The following is a 26,627-nucleotide window of genomic DNA, read 5'->3' as shown; positions in this document are numbered from 1 at the left end:
TAATGGTAGCAGGAGCAGAACCCTGTTGAAAAAGTGTGGATAAAAAATCTAAGACAGCAGGGATGGGGGCTGTGAAAGGATCCAGTCCCTTGGCCTGAGCCCAAATTGAAAATCTTTTCCACTTGCTGGAGTAAATCTTCCGGGTAGAAGATTTATGAGAAGAAGATAAAATGAGTACTACCTCAGGTGAAAAACGATGAAGTCCGACTAAAGATGGAAGTGGAGTAGACAGGCTGTCAACCTGAGGGTCCGCAGCGAGGGATGGGACTGTCCTGACATGTGTGTCAGTAGGTCTGGTACTGGGACCAGAGTCCAAGGACTGTCCACTGCATACTGATGAAGAAAGGAGAACCAGACTTGGTGATGCCAGTGTGGGGCAATAAGAATCATCGTGCTTCCCGAGGAAATGGCTGTCTGGATCACTCTTGGTAGCAGAGGAAACAGAGGGAAAGCACAGAGCAGACCGGGAGGCCAATCGTGGACTAGAGCGTCCCTGGGTGACTCCCCCTGTGGGGGGATCAGAATTAAGTAGTTGCTGCACTTGGTATTGTGGGGATTGACGAAAAGGTCGCAGCAAGACTGACCCCTCCTGTTGAAAATCTGTTCCGCAACTCGGCGGTTCAAGGACCACTCGGAAGGCATCAGAATAGATCTGCTCAGCCTGTCTGCTATCACAATGGCCTTCCCTGGAATGTGCGTTGCCACTAGAAACCGTCGGGAAGACACTGTCCACTGCCACACTTGCATGGCCTCTCTGCAGAGGGGGTAAGACCTGGTTCCCCCTTGCTTGTTCAGGTACCACACCACAGACATGTCCAAGTGAATTGCAATCGTTCCTAGGGGAAGAGAGCTCTGCAGTGCTTGCAAAGTACAGTTTTGTACCTACCATAAATGTAGATGTTCGAGTGCTAATACAGCTGCAGTAATCACAGATCGGTTTTCTGCCATCAGGCAGGTCCTCGGTCGGCCAAAGTCTAGGTCCGGCGTCGGTTGCTGTCGCTTTCTTTCCTGACGTCAATGAGGCAGGGGTATATAAGACACAGCTGACGCCATTTTCTTCAGTCTTTCTTGCCCCAGATGTCAGGTGCCCCCAGTAGGAAGGCAATACATAAATTATATTTATATACATGCAATGCAATATAATCAAAAAACAGTAGTTGTAAGCAAATATACCATAGAAGGATAACCCAATCAGGTTGTATGAAGAGGGGTTAGGCCCTAGGCCTTTATCAAGAGGGGAAGGAGGGAGGGAAAACTGTACTGCAGCTGTATTAGCACTCGAACATCTACATTTATGGTAGGTACAAAACTGTACTATGTTCATCGTGCATACAGCTGCAGTAATCACAGATGGGTAGAATCCCAAAGCTACGCGCAGGGTGGTAGGCACTAGGTGCAACTGGGATGAGCCAGAATGCCCTGCAACACAGCAGTGGCAAAGCCTGCTCTAGTTTTGGAATATAAAGGCAGGTGGTAGTGTTTTGTGAAGGTATGCACAGAACTCCAAGTGGCTGTCTCCAAAATATCTTTGGTAGGAACTCCTCTGAGGAAGGCTGTAGAGGTAGCTGTGGCCCTGGTGGAGTGGGATCTGATGCCTGTAGGGACAGATTTTCCATGATAGGAGTAACAAAATCGTATGCAGTGGACTATCCATTTTGAAATTGTCTGTTTGGTAACTGGCTTCCCTTGAGCTCCTACAGCATAGGACACAAAAAGTTGTTCTGATTTCCTGAAAGGCTTTGTTCTGTCCAAATAATAACGTAGCTGTCTATGGATGTCTAAGGAGTGTAGCAGCCTTTCCCCTTTGTTTTGAGGATTGGCGTAAAAGGTAGGTAAGTGTATGGCTTGATTTAAAGCTACCCTGGATACCACTTTAGGCATAAAAGACGGGTTGGTTCGAAGGGAAACCCTGTCCTGATGGAAGATGAGAAAGGGCTGCACAGCCATGAGGGCTTGTAGTTCTGAAACCCTACGAGCTGAGGTAATGGCCAGAAGGAAAGCTGTTTTCCAGGACAAATGTTGCAAATCTGTTGAGGCAGCTGGTTCAAAGGGAGGCAATGTTAATTTTTCTAGAATGTAATTAAGATCCCAGGCTGGCACTGGTTGTTTCCTTGGTGGTCTTATATTCTTAGCTCCTCTGAGGAACTGTCTTAAGAGTGGGTGAGAGAATAAGGGTGGATCCGTGTTGAATTCTGCAGAAATGGCTGAGGCATGGATTTTTATGGAGGAAAATGAAAGTCCACTGTTCAGCAGCTCAGCTAGATACTGTAATACCTGAGGCAAATTCAGTTTTTTAGGGTCCTGGCCTTTTTCCTCATTCCAAGAGCAAAACCGTTTCCATTTTGCGGAGTAAGCCTTTCTAGTAGATGGCCTTCTGGCCTCCAAAATGACATCCTGCACCTCTTTGGGGAGTAGGGTCTGCTGTGGTGTTAAGGAATTTTCCATGCAGCGAGATTGAGTGTTTTCAGCTGACTGAGAAGAGTTTTGTAGCTGTGCTGAGTCAGCAGAAGAGGCATTAGAGGTAGGGGCCAGGGAGGAGTATGTGTTAGGCTCCTCAGGAGTGGGTACCAGTGTTGTCTTGGCCAGTCTGGAGCAATCAGTATCATCTTTGGTTTGTCTGCTCTTGCTTTCAAGAGCACCTTGGGCAGAAGAGGCAGAGGTGGGAAAGCGTAAACTGTCCATGCTGTCCAACGAGAGAACTCAGCACAGCTCCTCGTGGTATCCAGCAGAGTTCCTAGAGCAGCAGAGACCAGAAAAAGCAACTTTCCAGATTTTAAGTATTTTTTCTTACATTTTTCGACCATTTGTGTAATTCGACGACTTTCTGTCTATTTTATAGTGGTATTACCTGTTTTTCCTGTTTTTATAAGCTTTAATTGTTGGTTGCACTTCTTAGTTTAAGTTTGCTTAAAAGTTAAACTACAGGCTAATACACTCAAGTGTACTAGCTTTTGATAGCATTTAATCGAAAAGCAAAGCATTTATTGTGTTTTCTGTTCTGTCTGTGAAAAAAATTTGAAAAAAACAAAAAAATATTCTTGTTCTCCTAACTTTCCTGGCTAGTTTGTTCCAATGATCAGATTTTGCTGATCCCTGGGCTTTGTCTTGGTTCCTGTACTTCCCCATTTTCTTTGTTTGGTCAGGGGGAAGTTTCTTTACTCACCAGTGGCAGTTGGGGAGTACTGAGCTGCCTGTTTGTCCTCAGAGGAGTGGTTTAAGACAGTAACTTGTAGTTCATTGGCCATTTTGGGTCATTTCCTGCCTTTTCCAGCCCCCTGCTATAAAGCACGCTTTGGAGGGCTTTTCTGGCTGTAGAGAACTCAGCACAGCTCCTCGTGGTATCCAGCAGAGTTCCTAGAGCAGCAGAGACCAGAAAAAGCAACTTTCCAGATTTTAAGTATTTTTTCTTGCATTTTTCGACCATTTGTGTCATTCGACGACTGTTTCTGTCTATTTTATAGTGGTATTACCTGTTTTTCCTGTTTTTATAAGCTTTAATTGTTTGATGCACTTCTTAGTTTAAGTTTGCTTAAAAGTTAAACTACAAGCTAATACACTCAAGTGTACTAGCTTTTGATAGCATTTAATTGAAAATCAAAGCATTTATTGTGTTTTCTGTTCTGTCTGTGAAAAAAAATTGAAAAGAAAACAAAAAAATATTCTTATTATCCTAACTTTCCTGGCTAGTTTGTTCCAGTGATCAGATTTTGCTGATCCCTGGGCTTTGTCTTGGTTCCTGTACTTCTCCATTTTCTTTGTTTGGTCAGAGGGAAGTTTCTTTACTCACCAGTGGCCATTTTGGGTCATTTCCTGCCTTTTCCAGCCCCCTGCTATAAAGCACGCTTTAGCGTGATTTAGCACGGAGTTGCCACAGGAGCACACAAGAGCAGTGGCGGTTAATTAAGGTTAAACTATTCAGGCTACCTAAAGTCCACTCTTCATTTTTTCCCTTAGAACAGCTCTTCTTGAACTCTACTTCTAATCTAACCAGCCTATTCTCTATCTGAAAAGTTCAGCTCTACTTGATTCCTAAGTAGACTATTCTCTATCTGGAAAGCTTAGCACTTGCTCCTAAAGTACTTTTTACTCTGATATAGCACTTTTTATTATACATAGTACCCCACCAGCCTAAAAACCCTTTTTCGATCATCCACATCCCTCGAAGTCTTTTCAAACTCAATTACATAAAGTTTTTGTCTTTTCCGTCTAGCATGTCGAGGGGTCAGTTGCTAGCGTCCTCTCCTGCTCAGCTGGTGAATCTGGGAATACTGAGGCAATGTTACAATTGCCTCATGTACACAGACAACCCTCTCCTTCTCCCATAAAACACAAATACATGTGAGAGATGCAACTATATAGCCAAACTGGAGGCTGAGCTGTCTCAACATAGGACTGGCAAGACCAGACAGGAGAAGAAGGTAACCACACACACCACAAACCCAGTCTCACATAGTACTATCACAACTTCAAATCATACACATAAACACACAAAGACATACTCGGAGGCTCTGACCAAAAATCTACCAAAACAGCAGAGGCCACCAAAGCAAACACCCAAATAACTGCCACCTCAGGACACAACACATGCAACACATAGACCACAAAGTCAGTGTGCCAAACAGTCACATCCCTTAAGGCCAAACACAATGCCAGACACACTCGTCATAGGTGACTCCATAGTCAGACACACTGACATCCCACTCACCAGACTGAGTAAGGAGAAGGTCACAGTAAGCTGCCTGTCGGGCGCTAGAATCCGCCACATAACGCAAGCACTCAGGTCACTCAACAGCAAGTACAAGTATGACTCAGTCATTGTCCATGCTGGTGTGAATGACCTGAGACATACCTCCCTGGACTACATGAAAAGAGACATAGAGGAGCTCTCTGATTATGTAGCCCAGGCAGGTATGACCCTGACCTTGAGCAGTATCCTACCTTCACCAAGAATGATGCCACAATACAGAGACAAGATGATCAGCTTTAATAATTGGCTTAATCTCTGGTGTCATTCAAAGGGCATCCAATGTCTGTCTGCCTGGGATGACATGCTGGACAAGCCATGCTGCTTCGCAAGGGATGGCTTGCACCTGTCACCCCTAGGCTTCCGGATATTGGCAAAGGCTCTTGCCACCCCCATAGTGCCTTTTTTAGGCAAGGCTCAAATTCTAAACCTACCACCCTAAAACACAAAAAAGAAAAAAAACTAAGGGTAATGCTGCTCAATGCCAGAAGTCTCAACCTCAAAATGCACGCACTCGAAGCCCTTCTCAGTATGGAGAACATCGATGTCTGTGCTGTGACTGAAACCTGGTTCAAGGCTCCTGAGAGCACCCCGGCACTATCAGATTTTAACTCATATCATGAGTTCCGCCCCCAAAATCCGGACCACACCAAGAAAGGAGGGGGGGTATCCATATTCATCAAGGATACCCACACCTCCAGGTTGATGGCAACGCACGAGGCATCGGAGATCATCCAGGTGCAATTAACCGTAGGCAAGACTGCTCTGCAATTTGTAGCATGTTACAGGCCACCCTCTCAAACTCAGGAACCTCACACAGCTTTCCTGAAAACACTGGAGGGGATAAATGTATCTCCAAACACCATCATATTAGGTGATTTCAACTATCCTAATATAGACTGGGATCATTACTCAAGCCCCAACACTCTAGCCCAAAGGTTCCTAGAGTTCCTAAACTCTAAAGCCATGGAACAACTAGTCACCATCCCCAAAAGAGGAGAAAACATACTAGATCTCATCATCACGAACATGGGGACACAATGTTCAACACCGGAAGTATACCCCTCATTGGTGAGATCAGATCATAAACTAATCTCACTGGAAGTCCACATCCCGCCCCCACCCCAGATAAAAAAGACCACAGTGAAGAACTTCTCAAAAGCCGACTTCACACTTCTTAAGACTGGTGTGGTTTCTTTCAAGGCCCCTGAGCCAGCGGAAACCATTACTCAAGCCGCTGAATCACTTACAAATGCCTTCTACCAGCACCTCCAGGACTGCATGGATCAGGCAATCCCAAACAAAACAAAGACTCTTTGCACCAAAGGCAAGTGCCCAGTCTGGTGGACTCCAGCCATAAACAAGCTCTACAATAAAAGGAGAAAGCTACTACAAGATAGAGCAAAATCCTTAAAAGGGAAGACACCCTTGATCATTATAAGTAAAAAACTACGATTACTCATAAAATCATCCAAGGCAAATTCTGAGAGAAAAGTCGCTAAGGACTCAAAAGACAATCATAAGGCCTTTTTTAGCTATGTTAGAAACCTGGGAGGAAACTCCCAGATATGCTCAAAATTAGTTCAAAATGATGTAAAAATCACTGAACCAACAGACATTGCCAACATACTGGCTGACAGGTTCAGTGCAAATCCCAAAGGAGAGATATCTATACCAGCGGATTGTAGCCCCCCAAACATCTCAAATGCTCAGGTGAAAACTGCTCTCTCCAAGGCAAAAAACACAGCATCTATGGGACCAGATGGTGTCCCCGGTTGTGTGCTCCACGAACTCAATGAGGAATTAAACCCGCAGTTAGGGAAGCTGTTTAATCTTAGCCTCACCTCAGGATACACCCAAGGAGTGGCGTACGGCAACTCTGGTCCCACTCCACAAAGGCGGTGCCTCCACTGACCCTGGAAATTACATCAGCTTAACAAGCCTGGTCTGCAAAGCTATGGAGAGGATCATAATGGAACTCATAAATAAAGACATAGGGGACTTACAGACATTGGATCCAACCCAGTTTGGCTTTGTCAAGGGCAGATCATGCCTTTTAAACTTGGTTGACTTTTTCGAAACAGTCACCAAGGCCATTGATGAGGGCAAGGCAGTCCACACAGCCTACCTTGACCTTGCAAAAGCTTTTGACACAATACCCCACTCGGGTATCATTGAAAAACTCACCAGCTTAAATGTAAACCCATACGTTACAAGATGGGTTGCAAACTGGCTAAGTGACAGAACCCACAGGGTCAGAGTTGCTGGCGCCATGTCAGACTCCAAGCCGGTTACAAGTGGTGTCCCACAGGGCTCAGTTCTGGGCCCCCTCTTGTTCGGCATCTACTTTTCAGAAGTACAGGCAAACATAGGAGGATTATGGCTGACAAAGTTTGCAGATGACTGCAAGCTGGGCGCCATAGTTGAAAACACATCAGACACAGATATCCTTCAGAAGGGTCTCATAGAAACGGATAACTGGTGCCAGAGCCATGGCCTAAAGTTAAACCCCAAAAAATGCATAGTCATACCCTTCGGGAAAAACAAGGTTACCCCTAGCTACCATATAGGTGGCAATCCACTAAGCACAGAAGAGGTTATCAGGGATCTGGGGACCCAGGTTGACAGTAACCTCTCGTTTGACACTCACGTTGCCAAAGTAGTTAGGGAGACCTTCTACATTGCCCACCTGATCATGAAGGGATTCACATCTAGATCAAGGGAGGTCATTGTTCCCCTGTACTCATCACTCATCAGACCAATGATAGAGTACAATGCCCCATTCGGAATGTATCTTACCCGACACCTGCAGCAATTGGAAAGGCCCCAAAAGTTCCTCACCAAAAGGATAAAGGGTCTCAAAAATATGTCTTATGTTGCCCGACTGAAGGAACTCCAGCTCTATTCAGTCGCATACCGTCTGCTCAGAGGTGACCTGTGCCTGACATACAAGGCCATGTCCAACCCGGAATTAATGAACATGCTCCACCTCAAAAAATCCAAATCCATCAGAACTACAAGAGCAAGAGGCTTAAACCTTAACACGGTTATAAATAGGACGTGCTGGAGGGACAGATTCATCACCCAGAGACTCCCTATGCTGTGGAACAAAATCCCGGTACATGTGAGGCAGAGCACCTCGCTGGCTTTTTTCAAGAGAAATCTTGACCAATGGATGGGAGATCGCAGGTTTACCCCAGGGATCACCTCAGTGTCACTGCTGGACAGAGGCACGGCAAAATAATGGTCATAATATCCTTCAAACTTAAGGGGTGGTGAAAGCCACAAAACTTTGGGCTAGGCTTATAAATGCCCTAGGGCAGATAGCCTAGTATGAACCTATGAACTGAATGAAAGGGCGTCCACTGTCCAGGCCTTTGGATGAAAGGTCCTTGAACAAAACTTTTCCAATTGATGATTCCTGTGGGAGGCGAAGAGATCTATGTCTGGCCTCCCCCACGCTTGGATTATCTTTGTAAACACTTGAGGATGCAACTTCCATTCGTGTGGATCTGTCATATTTCTGCTTAGATTGTCTGCCAGCGTGTTTTCCAAACCTGGCAAGTACTGTGCTTGAAGTTCGATTTGCCATTCCAGAGCCAAGTTCCAAAGTGTCATGGCTAGTCTGCACAGGGGGTATGAATGTGTTCCTTGTTTATGTACCACATTACTGTGGTGTTGTCTGTTCTTATCAATAATTGTCCTGGATGCAGGAGGTCCTTGAAAGCTGTAATTGCATTTATCACTGCTAGTATTTCTTTTTGATTCATGTGAAGGTGCTTTTCCTTTTGGGACCATTTGCCCTGAATGCACCTGTCTGTCATGTGCGCCCCCCAGGCGTAATCTGAGGCGTCTGTTGTGATGACTTGATTTGCTTGAGGCTTGCAGAATGGGAGACCTGTGTTTGTTTGACATGCTTGAGCCCACCATAGAAATTCCTTTTGCAAACATGGAATTATTGGTATTATTGTTTCCAAACTGTGGCTGTGTTGAGACCATAGGTTTTTTAGGTACCACTGAAGTTTCCTCATATGCAACTTTGCACATGGGATTAAAAGAATGCAAGATGCCATGAAGCCCACAGCCTGCAGGATTTTCCTTGCAGTAAGCCTGGTACAATTTGCTAGTATTTTGAAGTACTGAGTTAGTTGCCTCTGTTTTTCTGGCGTAAGATAGGCCATCTGGGTGTTTGTGTCCAAGTTGGCACCCAGGAAAGTTATTTTCTGAGATGGTGTTAGCCTGGATTTCTCTTTGTTGAGTGTGTATCCCAGAGAATTCAGTAACCGTGTTGCATAAGCCAGATGTTCCAGAAGTATGTGCTTGCTGTCCGCTTGGATCAGGCAGTCGTCTAAATAAGGGTAAATTTGTATCCCTTGAAGTCTGCAGTAGGCAATTACTGATGCCAGGCATTTCGTGAATACTCTGGGGGCAGTAGATAAGCCAAAGGGCAATGCAGAGAATTGATAGTGGATTGAACCTGCAAGAAATCTGAGGTATCTTCTGCAGCTTTGTCTGATTGGGACATGCAGGTATGCCTCCTTGAGGTCCAATGTTACCAGCCAAAACTCCTTGCCCAGCATGGGAAGAAGCTGCTGTAATGTGAGCATCTTGAATTTTGGTACGAGTAAGAATGTGTTTAGGATGGATAAGTCCAAAATGGGTCGCCAGTAGGTTCCTTTCCTTGGTACCAGAAATAGCCTGGAATAAAAACCTTGACCTTGGTCGTGAGTAGGTACCTCTTGAATAGCTTTCATGTCTATGAGCTTTAAAATTTGTAGTTGTGCCTCTGCCCTTTGATTGTGTGGCAGGTTTGGCATGCCTCTCATTTTTGGGAGAGTGTGAAAATGAAATCTGTAGCCTCTGTTTATAACGTCCAGAATCCATTTGTCTGTTGTGACAATATGCCAATTTCTTGTAAATAATGCCAGCTTTTCTCTCAAGGGTGCTGCCAGCTGAGACTTGCTTGGCATGGAAAGGAGGAAGTCATTGGGTTTGTTTCCTGTATTGTTGTGCACTGTCTTTGCCACCTCTTGGTGCTGGAGTTGGCCATTGCCTGCCTCTATATGATCCTTGTGATTGTCCTCTGCCCCTTGTGCGCCTGTATCTACCTCTTTGGGGCTTGTCCGTGGCTGGAAAGGACCAGTTTTTAGAAGGCCAATTTCTGCTAAAACGTGGTGGTTGAACCTGTAGAAAAGCTTTGACAGTTTGCATAGATTTGGCTTTTTCTTCCATTTTCCATAGTATCTCCTCAGCATTAGTACCAAATAGCACATCCTTTTGTAAAGGAGCATCTAGTAGTTTAGCTTTCACATGATCAGGCAAGATTTGTTCCCTAAGCCATGCATGTCTACGAATGACTGATCCTGTAACAGCAGCTCTACTTGAGGCCTCTAGGGCATCATAGCCACATTGTAAGGTGTGTTTACCCACTTGTTCTGCACTATGCATCATATCCTGCAACTCCTTCAAATCTGGTTGTTCAGGTTGAGACATTTTATTTCTTAATTGTGATAACAGAAACTGCTGATATTTAAGCATATGAAACTGACAATTTAAGGCCCTCATGGCTAGGGTGGCCGAGGTATATACCTTTTTTCCCCACCTTTCTAAGGATCTTGACTCTCTTTCGGAAGGTAGTGGATTCTTAGCAGTAGAGGCCTTCATTCCCTTGGGGCCTTGAGAAATGGTTTCAGGGTCAGCATTATGGCTTTTGTAAAGAAATTGGTGAGAGTTAGGAGCTCTGTAGTACCTATTAGGCTTGACTGGGGCAGGAGGCAGGGAATCCGGATTAAGGCAAGCCTCCGAATAAACATCATCAAGTACGTCCAAGACAGGAGGTATCGCCAGAGGTCTGTGTTGAGGTAACAAAAGAAATTCCCAAGTCTTTTCTTGGAATCAGAAAAGTCTTGGCCTTCCCAATGGAAGTGTTCCCTCAAGGTGTGCAAGGTTTCCCCAAAAGAAAAATCCTCAGGAGGAGATACAGAAGGAATGGACTGCTCTGCATCAGAATCTTCAAAAGGGGAGTAAGAGTGTTCCTCTACATCAGAATGTTCTGAAAAAATGGAGCCCTGATCAGAAGAGGGAGAATCTTCCTCCACTCTGGGTCTCTTGTCTGGAGGGGGTTGGGAACCCCTGATAAGAGTAATTAAATCCTCAGCCATTTTAAGCATCTGTTTTTAGGCATGGGGCCTGGGGATGGGCCCTGTGCAACAGGCCTCTTGGGATGCCTGGCTGATTTGGACTTAGTAAAGGCCTTAATGGAAAAGGAAGATGAGGGTCTAAAGACACCATGGGTGGAAGTGGACCCGTCCACATTAGGAGGCTCAACGCTCACAGTGGCTTCGGTGGTTGTAGTCTGGGTATGGGCCGAGGTACCTGCGGTCTCGGTTACAGAAGACACCGCCAAAGAAGTGTCGTCGGTAGTCAGGGACTGCATAGGCGTCTCGCTGAGAACCGGACCACGTGTAGCCAGTTTTGGCGTGGTGTCGGTGGAGACCGCGGTCCTTGTCCTTGCGTTTTTTGGACAAAATGGTAGTCGGAGTCTCCGACGACATTTTATAATCAAAGGCTTTACCAAAAAAGTGTTGGGCGAACTCCGCCCGACGCTTAATAGTGCGTTTATTGAAAGTAGCGCAAAAGCGACAGCCCGAGATGTCATGGTCTGGGCCTAAACAAGGTATGCAGAGGGAATGGAAATCCTTATGCGGTATTTGCTTCCCACAAGAAATACAATTGTTAACTTTTTCTGACATCGGTCTGAGGCAAGAAAAGTTTCCCCAACGGGGTACTTAGCTTTAATGAAGACTTCGGTTTCCAAATTTTTCGTAAATTCAGGAGTTGGCCGACCGGTACTTGCAAACTGCTTCTGCTTCGGGCACCGCGCGGCAAAAAAGACTGAAGAAAATGGCGTCGGCTGTGTCTTGTATACCCCTACCTCATTGACGTCAGGAAAGAAAGCGACAGCAACCGACGCCGGACCTAGACTTTGGAATTCGGCCGACCGAGGACCCGCCTGATGGCAGAAAACCCATCTGTGATTACTGCAGCTGTATGCACGATGAACATCGCCAGTAATACCGCTCTCATCTCTAGGACGTTGATGTGCAGATGTACCTCGTGATCCTGCCAGGTGCCTTGGACCGTCCTGCCAAGATAATGCCTCCCCCCCTATCTGGGAGGCGTCCGTGGTCACCGTGGCAACCAGAGTCATAGGAATAAAGGGATTCCCCTTTGTTCAAGTTGGTGGAATGCAGCCACCAACAGAGGTCCTGTTTGCACCGATCGGTGAGTAGGATCAAATGGGACAGGGGAAGTTTCGGAAAGGACCATTGGGCAGAGAGGAGCCACGGCAGAAGTCTCATGTGTAATCTGGCTAGGGGCACTAACATAATGGTGGCTGCCATGGATCCCAGGAGCTGTAGGACCCATCTGGCCTGAACCTTCTTGAGGGGTAGTAACGCGCGAACCTGACCCTGCAACACTTCTATCCTTTCTTGAGGCAGGAACGCACACATAAGAACGGTGTCCACCTCTGCGCCTATAAACTTGACACGCTGTTGAGGGCAGCAAGGCAGACTTTCCCCAGTTCAAGGTAATTCCTAGTTGATGACAAAGGGCATTGGTCTTTTCCCTGGCCTGAATGAGAAGATGCCTGGTGGGGGCAGTGAGGAGCCAGTCGTCCAGGTATGGAAACACTTGGAATCCTTGATGTCTCAGGTGAGCTGTCACCATTGCCAAACACTTGGTGAACACCCTGGGAGATGTGGTGAGGCCAAAGGGCAGGGCACAAACTGGAAATGACTGGCTCCCAGCTGGAAACGTAACTGACTCCTGGATGCCCTGTCCATTTTGATATGGTAGTAAGCATCCTTGAGATCGATGGAGCACATCCATACTTCTTTTCACAGCAACGGAAAAATAGACTGAAGGGTGACCATTCGGAACTTGGACTTTAGGACGTATCGATTCAGTCGGCTGAGATCCAAGATGGGTCTCAGGTCCCCTGTTTTTTTCAGCACCAAAAAGAGTCTTGAGTAAGTCCCTAATCTGATCTGGTCTGAGGGGACAGGTTGGATGACTCCTTTTTCCAGCAACTTTGAAATTTCTAGTGTTGCGTGATCCCTTTGACTGGGTGGGACGTCTGGGATTCTCTTGGGTGGAGGAGGGTCCGACAATAAGGGGAACCTCCGGTAACTATACGAAGCACCCATCGATCCTGAGTGATACTTGCCCAGGCTTCCGGGTACAACGAAATGCGGCCCCCGACTGGCTCCGGAACGGCACAGTCGGGCAATACATCAGGGACGATGATAGGAAGGTCCACGAAAGGAATCACAGTCTCCCGAATTGCGAGGGCCTCCTCTGCCCCTAGGGCGGTGTCTCCCAGAATAGCCACCCCCTCCTCTGCCTCTGGAGGGGGGCTCACCTTGACCGGCAGGGAAAGACCTCTGTGACTTTTTGAACCACATCTTTCCTCCCCTCTGAGCCTTGGGGTAAGGCCGAAATGGGAGGAAAAAATGGACCCCTACGGCAGACAGGGTCTTTCCCTCTTGCTCGCATCTGGTGAGGGTGTCTTTCACTTTGGTCCCAAAGAGCGAGGACCCGTCAAAGGGGGAGTCAGTGAAGGAAGACTTGAAGGCCTCCGCGAAATGACACAAACGCATCCAGGCTTGCCTGCTAAGGGCTACATCTGAGCAAGCTGCCCTGCTCGCCCCATCGGCTGCATAAGATATGAGCCTCATGGACGAGTTGACAATCGAGCCAAGAGTAGACAACTGGGCGTTAACCATCTGTGTTAACGCCTCAGGTACGTTACCCATTAGAGTATCTCCTAACTCTTTAAGGAGATCTCTCTGGAGCCGAGTAAAGTGACAGATAGTTCAGAGACTGAAGTTTGAAGGTCGCTGAAGAGAGGGTACGCTTCCCGTACCGATCCATACTCCTGGACTCCTTGTTAGGAGGATGGACGGAGGAAGAAGACTCGGCTACTTCCTGCTGAGTGGCCGCCGCCACCACCATGGCATCCACAGAAACCCCTTTGGACAGGAACTCTTTCCCAGGGAGAGCTGAGAGAAATTTATTAGGGCATCTTGGTACAGGTTCCACCGAGTCAGGAGTCTCCCACGCCCTTCGATAGATCAAATCCAGGAGCTCATCGAAGGGTGGAGACACCCAGGAGGCAGAGGGTTGAGCCCCAAAGGCCTTGAGGAATACCGACTCCTCCTCAAAGGGGGTTTTGGATGACCAGCCACCTCTCTGCCTCAATATCTCCAGGATGTCGGAGAAAAAGACGTCATCAGAGGACGACTTGGGGAACCCCTCTGACTCCTCGAGATCGGTAACAGAGGTGAGGGACTCATTGTGGGAGTCCTATGTGCTTCCTTTTTGCACATCTTTCTTGGGGTCTCCTCAGGCACAGACTCTGAGGGACCCTCAGAAAGTTGGGGACCGCTCATGGGGGTATCCCCAGACATTGGGGCTCCACCGTCAACCGATAGGGGGACATCAGAGGCTCTCGCCGGAGTGGAAGGGGATGGAATGACCGATCCGGGTGATGTCACTGAGGATCTGGCCAGTGTGCTCCTCATGGCCTCGGAGGCGGGTCCCCTGAATCTGAGGATGGACTAACCTCCGAGGCCAAGATCGGAACCAAAGTTCCCCAAGCCGAAGCGCCGAGAGGGAGGCTCGGAACTGATAAAAGTCCCAAAGTATCCCCCTCGGGCCCGACAGAGAAAACCCGGGTTCCGAAACCAGAGGACGGAGCTGACATGGTAGGAGCCGACGTCGGCACCGATAAAGCCTTAAGAAGTATCGGAGCTGGCAGAACATCACCCGGAGTCGAACACTCTGACTCCAAAGACAAGGAGGTGCTTGGAGGAGGAAACATGGGTGCACTCATCGGGACTGGCTCCGGAGCCGACTGGGTTGGAGCCAAAAATAATTTTGCCATAACTGGCGACTGCAGGAGCCTCTAGACCACCCTATCCACATCCAAATCAGAGAGTCTGGAGGATTTGGAGGAGAGGGAAGGTGACTGTGATCTCCTATCTGGAGATCCTTGTCTGACACTAGGAGACCGGCTCCAAATGGGCTCTAACAGGATAGGAGCTGAGGCAGATTCAAGAATCACAGCTACCTCCTGCGGCCCTGAGGACAAAGGAGCCGAGGAGGTAGAATCCAATTTGGTAGTCTTCTCCGGTGGCTCCGATGAAACAGATGGAGCCGGAGATCTTTTCTTAGCCTTAGGAGTCTTGGTTTTAGACTGTGAACCAGAGGAAGAATCCAAGGACTCCTCAAAGGAAGACTTAAGAAGACCCTTCAGTATACGTTTATTTTTTCTCTCCTGTAGCACCCTAGGGCTAAAAGCGTGACAAAAACTACAGGACTCTTGTAAATGTATCACCCCCAGGCAGTATACACAAACAGCATGTCCATCTGTAATGGACATCTTGTAGCTACATTTAGAACACTTCTTAAACCCGGAGGGTTTGTGTTCTTTTTGATCCTTAGACATAACAGCAAAACCACAGTACATAACACCACAGAAACAGGACTTTAGGCCACAACGGTTAAGGCGGGAAACTACCACTAACAACAGTCGACATGAATCTCTAATTTAAAGAATTCTGACACGACAAGACACACAACGAAGCAAGGGACAAATGCTTTCCTCAGACAAACTGCACAATGGAGGGAGGACTAGGTCCTCTAACTTAAACGGGCCTAGCCCGTAGGAACGGAGGGATACCACAAACAATACACTCACACCACAAGAAAAACGATAATAACAAGAGCAAACAGCTATAAAATGGCTTTTGTGAAGAAAAAAGACAATTTTCAGTGAAATGGAAGTTTTAAAGCTACTTAGCCTCAGCCAAGCGAGACCACGTCGTAGCTCCACGAGCGGCAAACGAGATCTGGGATTATGGAGCGGTGCAACATGGGATACCAGGTTAGCCCAGCCAATTAGAGACTTTGTGGTAGAAAAATATAAGTTGGCCGAGTCGGAGCCAATGTTCGGCTCCAAACCCGTGAGTAAGAATGTAGGCGAGATTGGACCACATAACATCATAGGTTCAGACTTTCTGGAACTATTAAGGGTTTGTTATAATGGGAAGGGTGAGGGCAGTCTTGTAGACAGTCGTTCAGGCTTGTTAGACTGTTCTTTGGTGGTGGGTCTTCCTTTGTATTTCGGAACCTCCTTGCCATTGATTTTAAACATTTGTTTACCAACAGCTTTCTGTATTTGCTTAATTTGGTTTTAAAGAAGGCTGTAGGAGTAGCATTAAATCCATTGGCAAACTTGGGAGACAGAAGGCAGAAAACTTTGAGATACTGTGAATCAGCTTACTTCTCTCTTTAAGGGCCTCTGCAGCAGATGGTTCAAAACTTCCTCTCTAGAAAAGGAACAATTCAATATTTCAATTTCAACATCTTCTGGAAGGTTTTAAGAACTCAGTTAAGAAAACCTCCTCATGACAGTTACAGTGACATCAGCAGAATCATAAGCACATTTCTAACAGTTAGTATCCAATAGAGACACAACGGCACTCAAGTTATACAAAGTAGTTTTCTTCCTCAGAAGAGGAAACAGATGCCATAATATACCTCATGTTCTCAAATGAAACGATTATAAAATTTAACATATGAAGAATGCACTCTTTCCCTTATCAACCAAAAGCTTTCCTGTCCTTGTCAGGAGGAGGACTGGTATTAACCAACTTTTTAGCACTAGCTACCAGTCTGATCTAGACTGAGTGTATAAAAACTTGAAAGATCAAAGAACTTTATACAATTTATTTGCTTTTTGAGGGCCAAAAAGTGGTCTGTTAGGCAAGTTACAGCTGTTACAGGCTGTGACAAAAACATCCACCAATACTGAAAAAAACAGGGATATGAGAGTAGGTTTTGGAAAATCCAGTTGCAATAAATCATAATTCTTCTTCAGGAACGGTGGAATATCATGCTCCTATTGCAACCACTGATTCATTATGGAAATGGTTTCAGAGAAAGAGATTCCATCAAGTTTCCTGCAGAAGCCACAAACTACTCAGAATGCAAATCAGACCCTGAGGAGACAAAACAGAATCTCTCCCTTCAAAATCATTGTGGTTCAAAAACTTGAACCTCTTCAGAAAATGAAGAACCTGCTTTTCTTTTACCAGAAAGAGTTAAACTGAAAGGGTTAAGAACCTGAACTAAACCATTAGCTAAGCCCAATAAATCACTCCTGTCCAAAGTTACAGAGACAGGAGAAGAAATATGAATAAGGTTTTGTTGCCTTGATAGGAATTTCTGAAGAAGCAGATCAACTTTTGCCTGGAAATACTTCCCTAGAGTAAATATAGCATCCTGGCTAAGGAGAGTGGTATTCCCTGACCTGTTCTCCCAAGACTATGTGTGCTTTCTGTTGCCCACCAAGGGGACTCCAACAGCCATAGAGGAGGTGTCTAACTCCTGATCCTAGGGACTAAAGTAAAGCGAGTCAGGGGAAAAAGATTAATGGTCTAATTAACCAGAAATGGCCACAGCAGAGGCACCTACATTTGTGTATGAGGCACTTTAGCAGCCCTGCTGTGGTGTCAAAGGACATTTAGCATTTTTTTTTCTTTCTTGTGTTTGGAAGAAGGAAGAACCAAGGAACCGGTTGTTCCATGCTAAGCTGAAAAAAAAGTCTGGTTCCCATGGATGCCTTGTAGCAGCACTCAGTAAAGCGGGTTAAGTCTTAAAAAAGCAACATTTTCCCTGAAAAAAAACCCAATAAAGATCACTTTTAACACTTACCACAGCAAAAGGAAAATAATACAACTTTTACCAGAGAAAAAGTAGTTTTACCTTAGTTTAAATAACCTTTTTCACAAAACGGACACTCCAGTTTAACAGTTAAAAGGCTAGTGGCAGTCAAAATCACTTTTTCTAGCGTAAAATGAATACTTTCACAGAAAAATACAATTTTAATTATAAAAAGTACATGTTAAAGTTTTTTCCCCCAAAGCGAACTTATCTTCCCAGCAATGGAAAGTGTTAGTTGACCACTGATCCTCAAACTGTTATCTGATGGCAGGAAAGCACTGAAGGGCTTGGCATTCAAAATCTAGATTTTTAGGTAGGTCAACTTTAGCTAATGATTTGGACATGTGGAACGTGCCCTGAAGCTTTGATGCTGGATGGATGTTATACCCTGAGCAGGATATAACCCATATAGCCAAAGCTACTCCAACAGCGATCCTAATGAAGAACATTTGCTGGCAGAAATTAAAGCATTTTATTTGTTTACACAATTTGGTAAACGAGGTAGAGAACTGACCAATTTCACAGCCCAGAGTATGAAAAGAAGAAGAGTAAAAAAAAAAAAAAAAAAAAAAAAATGCACAATAAATGAACCTTAACAAAATAGAAGTGCTATTCAAGCAAATTAAGCAAGGTACATGGATGTGCACACAACACAACAAATGACTAAAAAAAAGGATTTAATCAAACAGAAAACTATTATGTACAATATTTACAAATGAGCGAGTAGTGAGGAAGAAGTTGTTAAGAAGTCACAAAAACTGAGTGTCTAGGTGAAAGTAATAGAAACACTGGGTAGGATATTTTCGGAGACTAGGTGATGTGACCTAAAGAGCACTTGCAAACAACTTGGGACTTGAAAAGCTCCTTCAGTTTTGCCTGAAAGTAAGAGCAATTTGAAAGGTCTGGAAGACAGGAGACTGCTACAATTGAAGGGATAGCCACTGGCTAAGGAGAATTTACTTGTAATTACTCATAATATGAATACCTCTCTGCTGGATCTCAGTCACTTCCTTTTGTTACCACTTAAACAACCTCTTCATTCTGCCACTGTGTCAAAAATTATAACTCTTCAGCTGAGGAAAACAAAAATATATTTTCCTCAGACTCAGATTCTCAGTTTTTTGGTGTAGAATCCAACTATACTTCCTGCAGATCAGAAGGGGGACCATTTCCTGTTGCACTGAACAGTCACTCAGAATATAATAAATAATATAAGCTCATGGCAAAAGAAAACCATTTTTCTTTTAGGTGTATAAGTATATAGTAGACTAATGGCCACAAGGGCCTTTTAAGGTCTAGCCAAGCATCCCAAAGGGGTATGTGTTACAGTGTGGGTGGTCAAACATTTATTGGTTGCCTCTGTCCATTAGACACAAAGGTGACAGACCACTGGTGAATTTCAGATTTCTCATCCACTGGTCCAGGTTACACTTGAATACGGTCAAGGGATAACTCTGTTTCACAGGAACGGGAAGCCTCTTCCATAAAAGGGATATCCTCTGAGACACATACTTGTCCCCCCAACATGTCCTGTTTATTTCACAAGTAAGGTTTACGACCCTGGATTGGGCAGTTTTTATGTTATTTGCTTTGCAGATATGCAAGTGGTCTAACACAGCAGGATGCCTTGTATGCCAAATATACATTACCTCACAACATTCTTTTTTTTTCAATAAACATCTTTATTAAATTACCATGTTTGACGTAGGCAATCTTACATTTATATAAATGAAATACTGACACCACTTTAGCTGCAAACATCACAGACACCATTGAAACAACTGTAGTTACAAACATACATAACTTATAATCTATCCAGTCATTGTCAATTAAGCATTATATGGTTCATTCAAATCCTGCCTCTTAAACCTCATTCCTTCTCTGCATATATTGTTCCCACAATTCTCATTTTTTTAATGTAGTTTGCTATGTCGGTTTTCTAAAAGTCCCAATTCCAGTTGTTTTATCTCTGTTCCTATATTCACTACTTCTAGTAAAGTTGGTCTAGACTTTGATTTCCATTTTCTGATAATTAATTTTTGGCATCCCCCATAATTAGATTCAGCAAGGCTTTACTATGTCTAGGCATTTCCGATTCGATATCACATCACATCTCATAAAAAAACATCTCCCCAGTCAATCCAATCTGCACAGCCAGCATCTCCGACAGAGCAGTCTGCAAGGAATCCCTAAAATTGGCCAGCTCATTACACTTCAAAAAAATAGGTTTCCAGCCACATTTTTCTTGCTAGTCATACCTCCAACATTTGCTATCCACCTGATGAAAAACTTTTGGAGTCTACTTGGAGTATAAACATCCCTGTGAAAACACTTCCAGGCAAATATCCTAAATCTTCTAGACTTTGTTGCACATTTGGGAGATACACATATATCTCCCATTGTCTCTTTGTGAAGTGCTCATCCAATCTCTTTCTAAGCTCTTTTGATTGATTCTTATAATTATCAAGCAATATTTTACATCCCCTACTAATTATTCTTTTTTTAATGGCAGCTTCTGTTCTAGATTCTGTTAGAAATTCTACCAGTGCTGGACTTTCATTTAAGACCCCCCTATTTCTTCTGCTTTGCCTATACTCTGATATCAATCCTTCATAGGGAAGGCAATCTCTAACTTGCAGTCCAAATAAATATTTGGCCCCTTCCCATTCTACCACCTTACCCTTTCTAGTTATTTGCTGCCAATACCTTGATTCCTTTGCCAGTTTTCTCCAATAAATTCCAGCCCCCTCTTGTCTATTATCTGTATCCCTAACCACAGTCATCCCTATCGTCAGAATCTCGTTTCTCCATTCTCGTGCTGCTTTAGTTCTTAGAATAATACCTACTATTTTATGAATATAATACTTTGTATGATTTTTGTTATTCTCCTAAACAATCTACATCCAAAATCCCACTCTCTCTATTTCTTGAGCTTCCTCCTGTATCACCATCATTCCTTTCCACTTTAAATTACAGTTTTCTGCTTGTTCTACACAGAGCAGCCTTAAATGTTGCTCTAAAACACCCCTCAAATTGGTATTAGTCCACCTTGTTCTAGTGGAAGATTCAGCTTATCCCACTTGACCCTTGCTGTCTTCCATTCCCAGATAAAATTTCTCAATTATTTTTTTAATTGTTATCCACAGCTTCTCCACTGGCTGATAAAAATATGTCTGACCTAAAATATTTTAATTGCTTGTATCTTAGTATCCAGTTTCTCAATTTTTGTACTATCTTCTGTTTAGTCTCTTCCCACATATCCTTAGCTGCACAACAGAGTCATTTCTAATCCATATTCCTAAATGCTTCATAATCCATATTCTTAAATACTTCATTTTATAATGCCCCCATAAATAAGGATATTGTTGGACCAATTTGTGTGTGGGTACATAATTTACTGCTATTACCTTTGTTTTAACTTCATTAATTTTGTATCCCGAGAAGATATGAAACTGTCTTCAAACGTTTCACAACACTGTAATGTCCCTTTCTGGTTTTGTCATGTATAAAATATCATCATCTGCAAATAGAGCCAGCTTTTCCTGACTACCATACCAATTATATAATTTAATTTTCTTTGCCAATGGTTCTAAATATAATGCAAACAACAAAGGCAAAAGCAGACAACCCTGCCTGGTTCCTCTACTCGAGCAGAAGTTATCAGACAGGACCCCACCCACTTCAATTTTCACCTCTAATTCCTCATATATATACTCCTAATCAACCTTATAATTTTATCAGGTTAAGCAAATGCTTCCATTACCCTGCTCATTAAGTTCCAGTCTACTCTGCCAAATGCTTTCTCTGCATCAATACCCACCAATAAGTCGTATTTTCTTACATTCTGCTTCCCTCTGGATCATCAATGTTATGTTCATTTTGTCAATGTTTGCCTCCCCTCCACAAAACTACACCAATTCATATCTATCGATTTTGGTATCACCTTTGACATTCTTTTAGCCATTACAGACAAACACTTTATAATCATGGTTTAGTATTGAAATGGACCTGTATGAAGCTGGAGCCAATGGATCTTTACCCTCTTTAGGAATTACAGTTACCACCTGCTTTCTTCCGGGATTCTGGTACTTCTCCTCCTCTTAAAATACTGTTAAACAAAACCTTCCAGATCTTTATCAGTTTTTTTGCCTCCTGCCTTCCAAACTTCCACAGGAATACCATCTCTTCCTGTGGACTTTCCTGTAGATTGGTTATACATAGCCATTTTTATCTCATCTCTTTCTATCTCTTCCTATCCTGTTAGTAATTCAGCCTCATCTACCTCTAACCCTGGCATATTTAATTCTTCCATAAACATTTCCATTTGTACCTTTTCTTGATTTCCATATTTCTCTGCTTTATACAAACTTTCATGAAATTTTCAAATATTTCTAATACTTCTACAGGATATCTTGTTATTTTCCTTGTTACAGGATCTCTAAGCTTGGTGACAGTCCTTTCCACTTGCTGTTGCCTGAGCAGTTGTGCTAAAATTGTTTGTGCTCTAGAATTATAAAAAAAACAGTTGGTTAACAGCAATCTTTCTAATCTCATGCATCTTATCAAGGTAATCCCTTATTTTCTGTTTAGCATTCTGCAGTTGCTCCTTTTCTTGTTCTGAGAGATTTCCTCCTATTTTGCAATATTTTAATATCTGCCAGTGCCCCTAAACAATTCTTGCTATTTCTTAGCCATAGCTCCCTTTCCACCTTAGTTTTAAACTCCACTTTAATTTTATCCCACCCCTAGCTACAGTTTCAGAAGAAATTTCTATCTTCTCTAGTAGCCCCTGAATTAATTCCAAAACAGATTCCTTAAATTCCTTTCTTTTCAGGCAATAGGTGGGGAAAGCACCAGTGTCTCATTTTTATTTCATTACCTTGCATTTTTATTTTAGTTATTATTGGCACATGATCTGTAATAGTTACTGGGTGTGTTTCAAGACCTTCAATTAAATGCACATGTTCCTGTGAGATATAAATTCTAACTAGCCAAGCCCAGTTTTTGTATCTTGCAGAATAGTATATAAATTCACTCTGAACTCCTAGCAATGAATTCACATCTTCCATGTCAAACAATTTCATAAGAGACTTCAAAAATCTACCCGCCTATTTTATATTTTCCCTTCAAAGCCCCCCAGACACATCTTCACTGCACAAACCAAATTCCATTCTCCACCTATAAGTAATATTCCTTGCTCAAAGCTGATTATTTCTCCCAGAATTTTCTTAAGCTCCATTACTGCAGTTTTAAATGAAATATAAATGCATGCCAGTGTAATCCTCCTCCCTTGCCAGTAGCCCCTTAATACTATACATCTTCCATTTTTATCTTTTTTTCCCTCTTCTATCACTACTGGAGCTCCTCTTGCAATTAATATAAGTACTCCCCTTTTCTTTTGCCCCAGATATTCCGCTAAATAACCATCCTGAAAACCTTTCTTTATCAAATTCATATGTTCAGTTCTTTCCATGCGTGTCTCCTGTAGCACAGCTATTTACACTCTACATTTTTTAATATAGTTCACTACTCTTTTTTTATATTTACCTGTAATACCATTCAGCTTAAAAGACATTACAGAAACCATAATTTTCTTATACACTTATTACCACCAGCTTTTACGTATAACTACTTTTTTGTTAAATGTCTAGTTCCAGCTTTTATGTTACATGCATAAACTGTTCAGCAGGTTGGTCTTCTATACAGTTGTTTCATGTCATATCCATTTGAGCCTATGCCACATCTTGCATAAATTTTTGTTTACCTCACAACATTCTGTAGAAGAAAGAGTACAGAGATAGGGCTTTGAGGCAATCCACATAAGATATTTTATTAAAGATGTGTATTCTCTTTCTGAGAAACCCCTGTGGAGATACCAGTTGTTGCATATGCCTGCCTGGTGAGGTAAACATTACAGGGGGCACTTCACTCAATGGGTCTGACGAAGGCTGAGTACAGTGGGATGACATTTCCTTGGAACTTGATGCCATACCCTTGTTTAGAAGTTGAGCAACATATAATGTTTTCCTTATTACCCTGGTCAAAAGCCAGGTTACTGTCTACATACTTCTCCAAATCCCTGACTACTGGGCCTAGTCTTAGAGGTGTGTTTTCAACAAGGTAGTTTTCTGAGGTAGTTGACATCCCAAAAGATACTATTATGCATTCATGACAACTGTAGAGGCCGAAGGAGAAGACATATGTAAGTTTTATGTCCACTTACTGGTAGTCTCTACAGAAAAAGAACACTTCCAGGAATAGGATTTTCAGTCCAGTTCTTTATGAGTAGGTCATCTACAGAGTGGTTCTCCAGTGCCCAAACAGAATGTACAACTAGTCTTAGAGGACATGCTTGCCTCTCAACACTTAAAAGCTTCACAAGGAGCAATATCAGAGGGCAGTCAAAGGGCTCAGATATGTCCATAGTGAAGCCAGATGCTGAAGGCAGAGAGGAAGCAAGAATATGGAAACCAAAGTCTCTCTAGAACCTTTTCTCTTCTTGAGGACTACAGAAAGAACGTCTGAAGAATTGGAACCCTGATCAATGACTCTATGGGTCACTGCCTTCAATTTGAGATCTGTAGACTGTAGATATAGCCACTGTGATGCCACCCCCTGAAAGATGAGCAGACAGGAAGCTAGAATGGAAACCAAAGTCCATCTACAAACTTTGCTCTTCTTGGATACTAAAGGGGTAATGGTCTGAGAAACTGGAACCCTGCTCCATGACTGTAAGCGTCAAAGCCTTCAGTCTGTGATTTCCTAAATGTAAGAAAAAGGGGACTATGTCTGCTCCTAAGAATTTTAGGAGTAAAGGACATACACATTGAACTTGACTAAATGACATGCTCTCCCCTATTTAAACAGACAGGACATGAACTGAGCTTTACAGGAATCTGGTAACTACATAAACACCTTGTCTCTTGGAGATTAATAAAATATACAATTATACAATTTTCTCACAAAAATAGGAAGTAAGTCCCCAAAGGACTACTTATCTACCCACTTGATGTAACTAGCCGACAGAACAACTTAAGAAGTTACAGCTGAGATCAAGACTTGCTGGTAGCTTCAACAACAAGCATCTTCTGATTTTTGTACCTGTAAGCCTTTTATACCAGCTTGCACTTGAGCTCTAATGGATATACAGGAATATGGAAGGTGTCCTAAAGCTTTGGAAGCTGGCCAGAAATCCAGTGTTTGGCAGGACACATTCCATATGGCATAGGCTACTGCAATACTGTTCTGCTGATGATCATGATCAATCTGCTGGAAGGAATCCAGGGTTGAAATCTGCAAGAAAAAACCCATAGGATGTAGGGTCTTAAGAATATTAAAATAAGATAGGAAAGCTTCTGCTCTTCTCCACTTGAGACCACAACAGCCAAGGGATATGAGATCACATCTTGGAGATGTGTAGGGTTATTCGGAACAAGAAAGAGATAGGGAAAAGGAGGGAGCACATGTAGTAGCTTGTAGGAGAGAATTCCTCACCGGATCTCTGAAAGTACTTGTTCACAAAACGAGATATAGAGCCACAAAAGACTGCTAGAATGGATGGTGAGGTCCACAGAGGCATTCAAAATGTTATGGGGCAAGTGGAAAAAAAAGGAGGGTAGGGATGGAGACAGGTATAATGTTAAATGCACTTAAAACGGCAGACAACATGTTTTCTGCCTCATTCTTCCTTTAAGCAAATGTACTGTAACATAAGCAAGCATGCAGATAAATTTATAATGTTGATCGGCATTACATCTGCCTTCAGTACAAAGAAAAGGAAACGAACAGCAAAAATAACTTCAGCTTACCTGAACGCTTGAACCGATGCCCAATACTTCGAGACCAGCCAACGGGGTGAATAAGTGGGCTGTACATATGACACCAGAAATCATCTGTTCCATCTTCACTATCTTCATATACTAGCCGTAATCTTCCCCCAATCACACTATGTACATAAGCTACCCGTGTCCGAGACAGATGTGTTTTGTCAACAACTTCTACCCGCATATTAGGTTTGAAAGGGTACTGCATATTTTCTGTGACCTACAAAAAAAGTTAAAACATAAGGAAACCAATGGTAGTAGTTCAACAATCACATTAAAAAAAAATCCCCAAAGCTATGTCACTCTAGAATATACCTGGATTGACCAAAGCCAGATTCGAAACCACCCATAGGACAAAGAAAAGCTCTAGTTAAAGTCCTAAGATGTTTGTTTGCAAAGAAGTGCTTAGACAGTTAGGAAAAGGGGTCTGTGGCAAAACAAAGTCCACTTATTTTCTGCTCTGCAGGATTTTTTCCTTGTTTTTTTTTCTAGTCTATAGCTAAAGACAATGGTTATATATCAAGCATACATGCTTCTGTGTTCATCAAGAAAGGAGCCTCGAAAACTCCTTAATGAGAATGTTTGTAACCACTGTGTGCTATAACTCTGCCACACAGTTAGAAAGCTGCAGTCCTTAGTGTCCTCTGTCTAACTCTCCAGCATCAAAGATAACATCCAACCACTGACCAATCATGATGCTAAAAAGTAGCACCACTGACAACTCAGTGATAGAGGGATGAACAGCCAGTGCAGGATAACATACTGTGTAACAAAACAGTATGGCATAGAGGTAGGGCTTGCTCAGTAACTACTACTTTCTATATACACCATAAAAACTGAATTTTTATTCCTGAAACAGTGGTTCTAGGGAATCGAACGCCTACCATGACAAAACCTCAGTCTGCCATTACCAAAATCACGGCAACCAACACATAGTGAAGCTCAACTTAGAAGTATGCATAAACCACTTTCAGCAGCTTCTCTCAGTTATACTGAGCACTTACTAAAGCATTCAAGTAAACTTGCAGCAAGTTAAAGAAATGATGAGAGCATGGAAAATAAATGTCTCTCAGCATACGGAAGTCACACAAACAATTGCAAGATCAAGCTGCTAAGAAGTGAAAATAAAAATGCTGTTACAGTGTACAAATATCCAAATTCAACTCATCAACCAGCAAGGCATCCTGAAATTAACACTTAACCTTGATAACAAGCAGCCCCACATTTAGTCATCGAGGAAAATACACTTTTTTTTTTAATGCAATAAA

General features: G+C 43.3%; 1 protein-coding gene across 1 annotated transcript in view; it reads right to left on the bottom strand.

Annotated features, from left to right (window-relative positions):
• The window catches only part of MBTD1 (mbt domain containing 1), a gene marked incomplete in the record, with an annotated part of 2,241,711 nt that overhangs the window by 912,155 nt on the left and 1,302,929 nt on the right, over positions 1–26,627 (bottom strand). Inside the window, 1 exon segment of the mRNA XM_044084938.1 lies at positions 25,345–25,579. Within this exon segment, the coding sequence (XP_043940873.1) occupies positions 25,345–25,579 (235 nt within the window).

Source organism: Protopterus annectens, chromosome 10.part0, assembly GCF_019279795.1.
Source record: "Protopterus annectens isolate FY-2018-M chromosome 10.part0, PAN1.0, whole genome shotgun sequence".
Lineage (NCBI taxonomy): Eukaryota > Metazoa > Chordata > Ceratodontiformes > Protopteridae > Protopterus > Protopterus annectens.
This window is presented reverse-complemented; position numbering and strand designations above follow the sequence as displayed.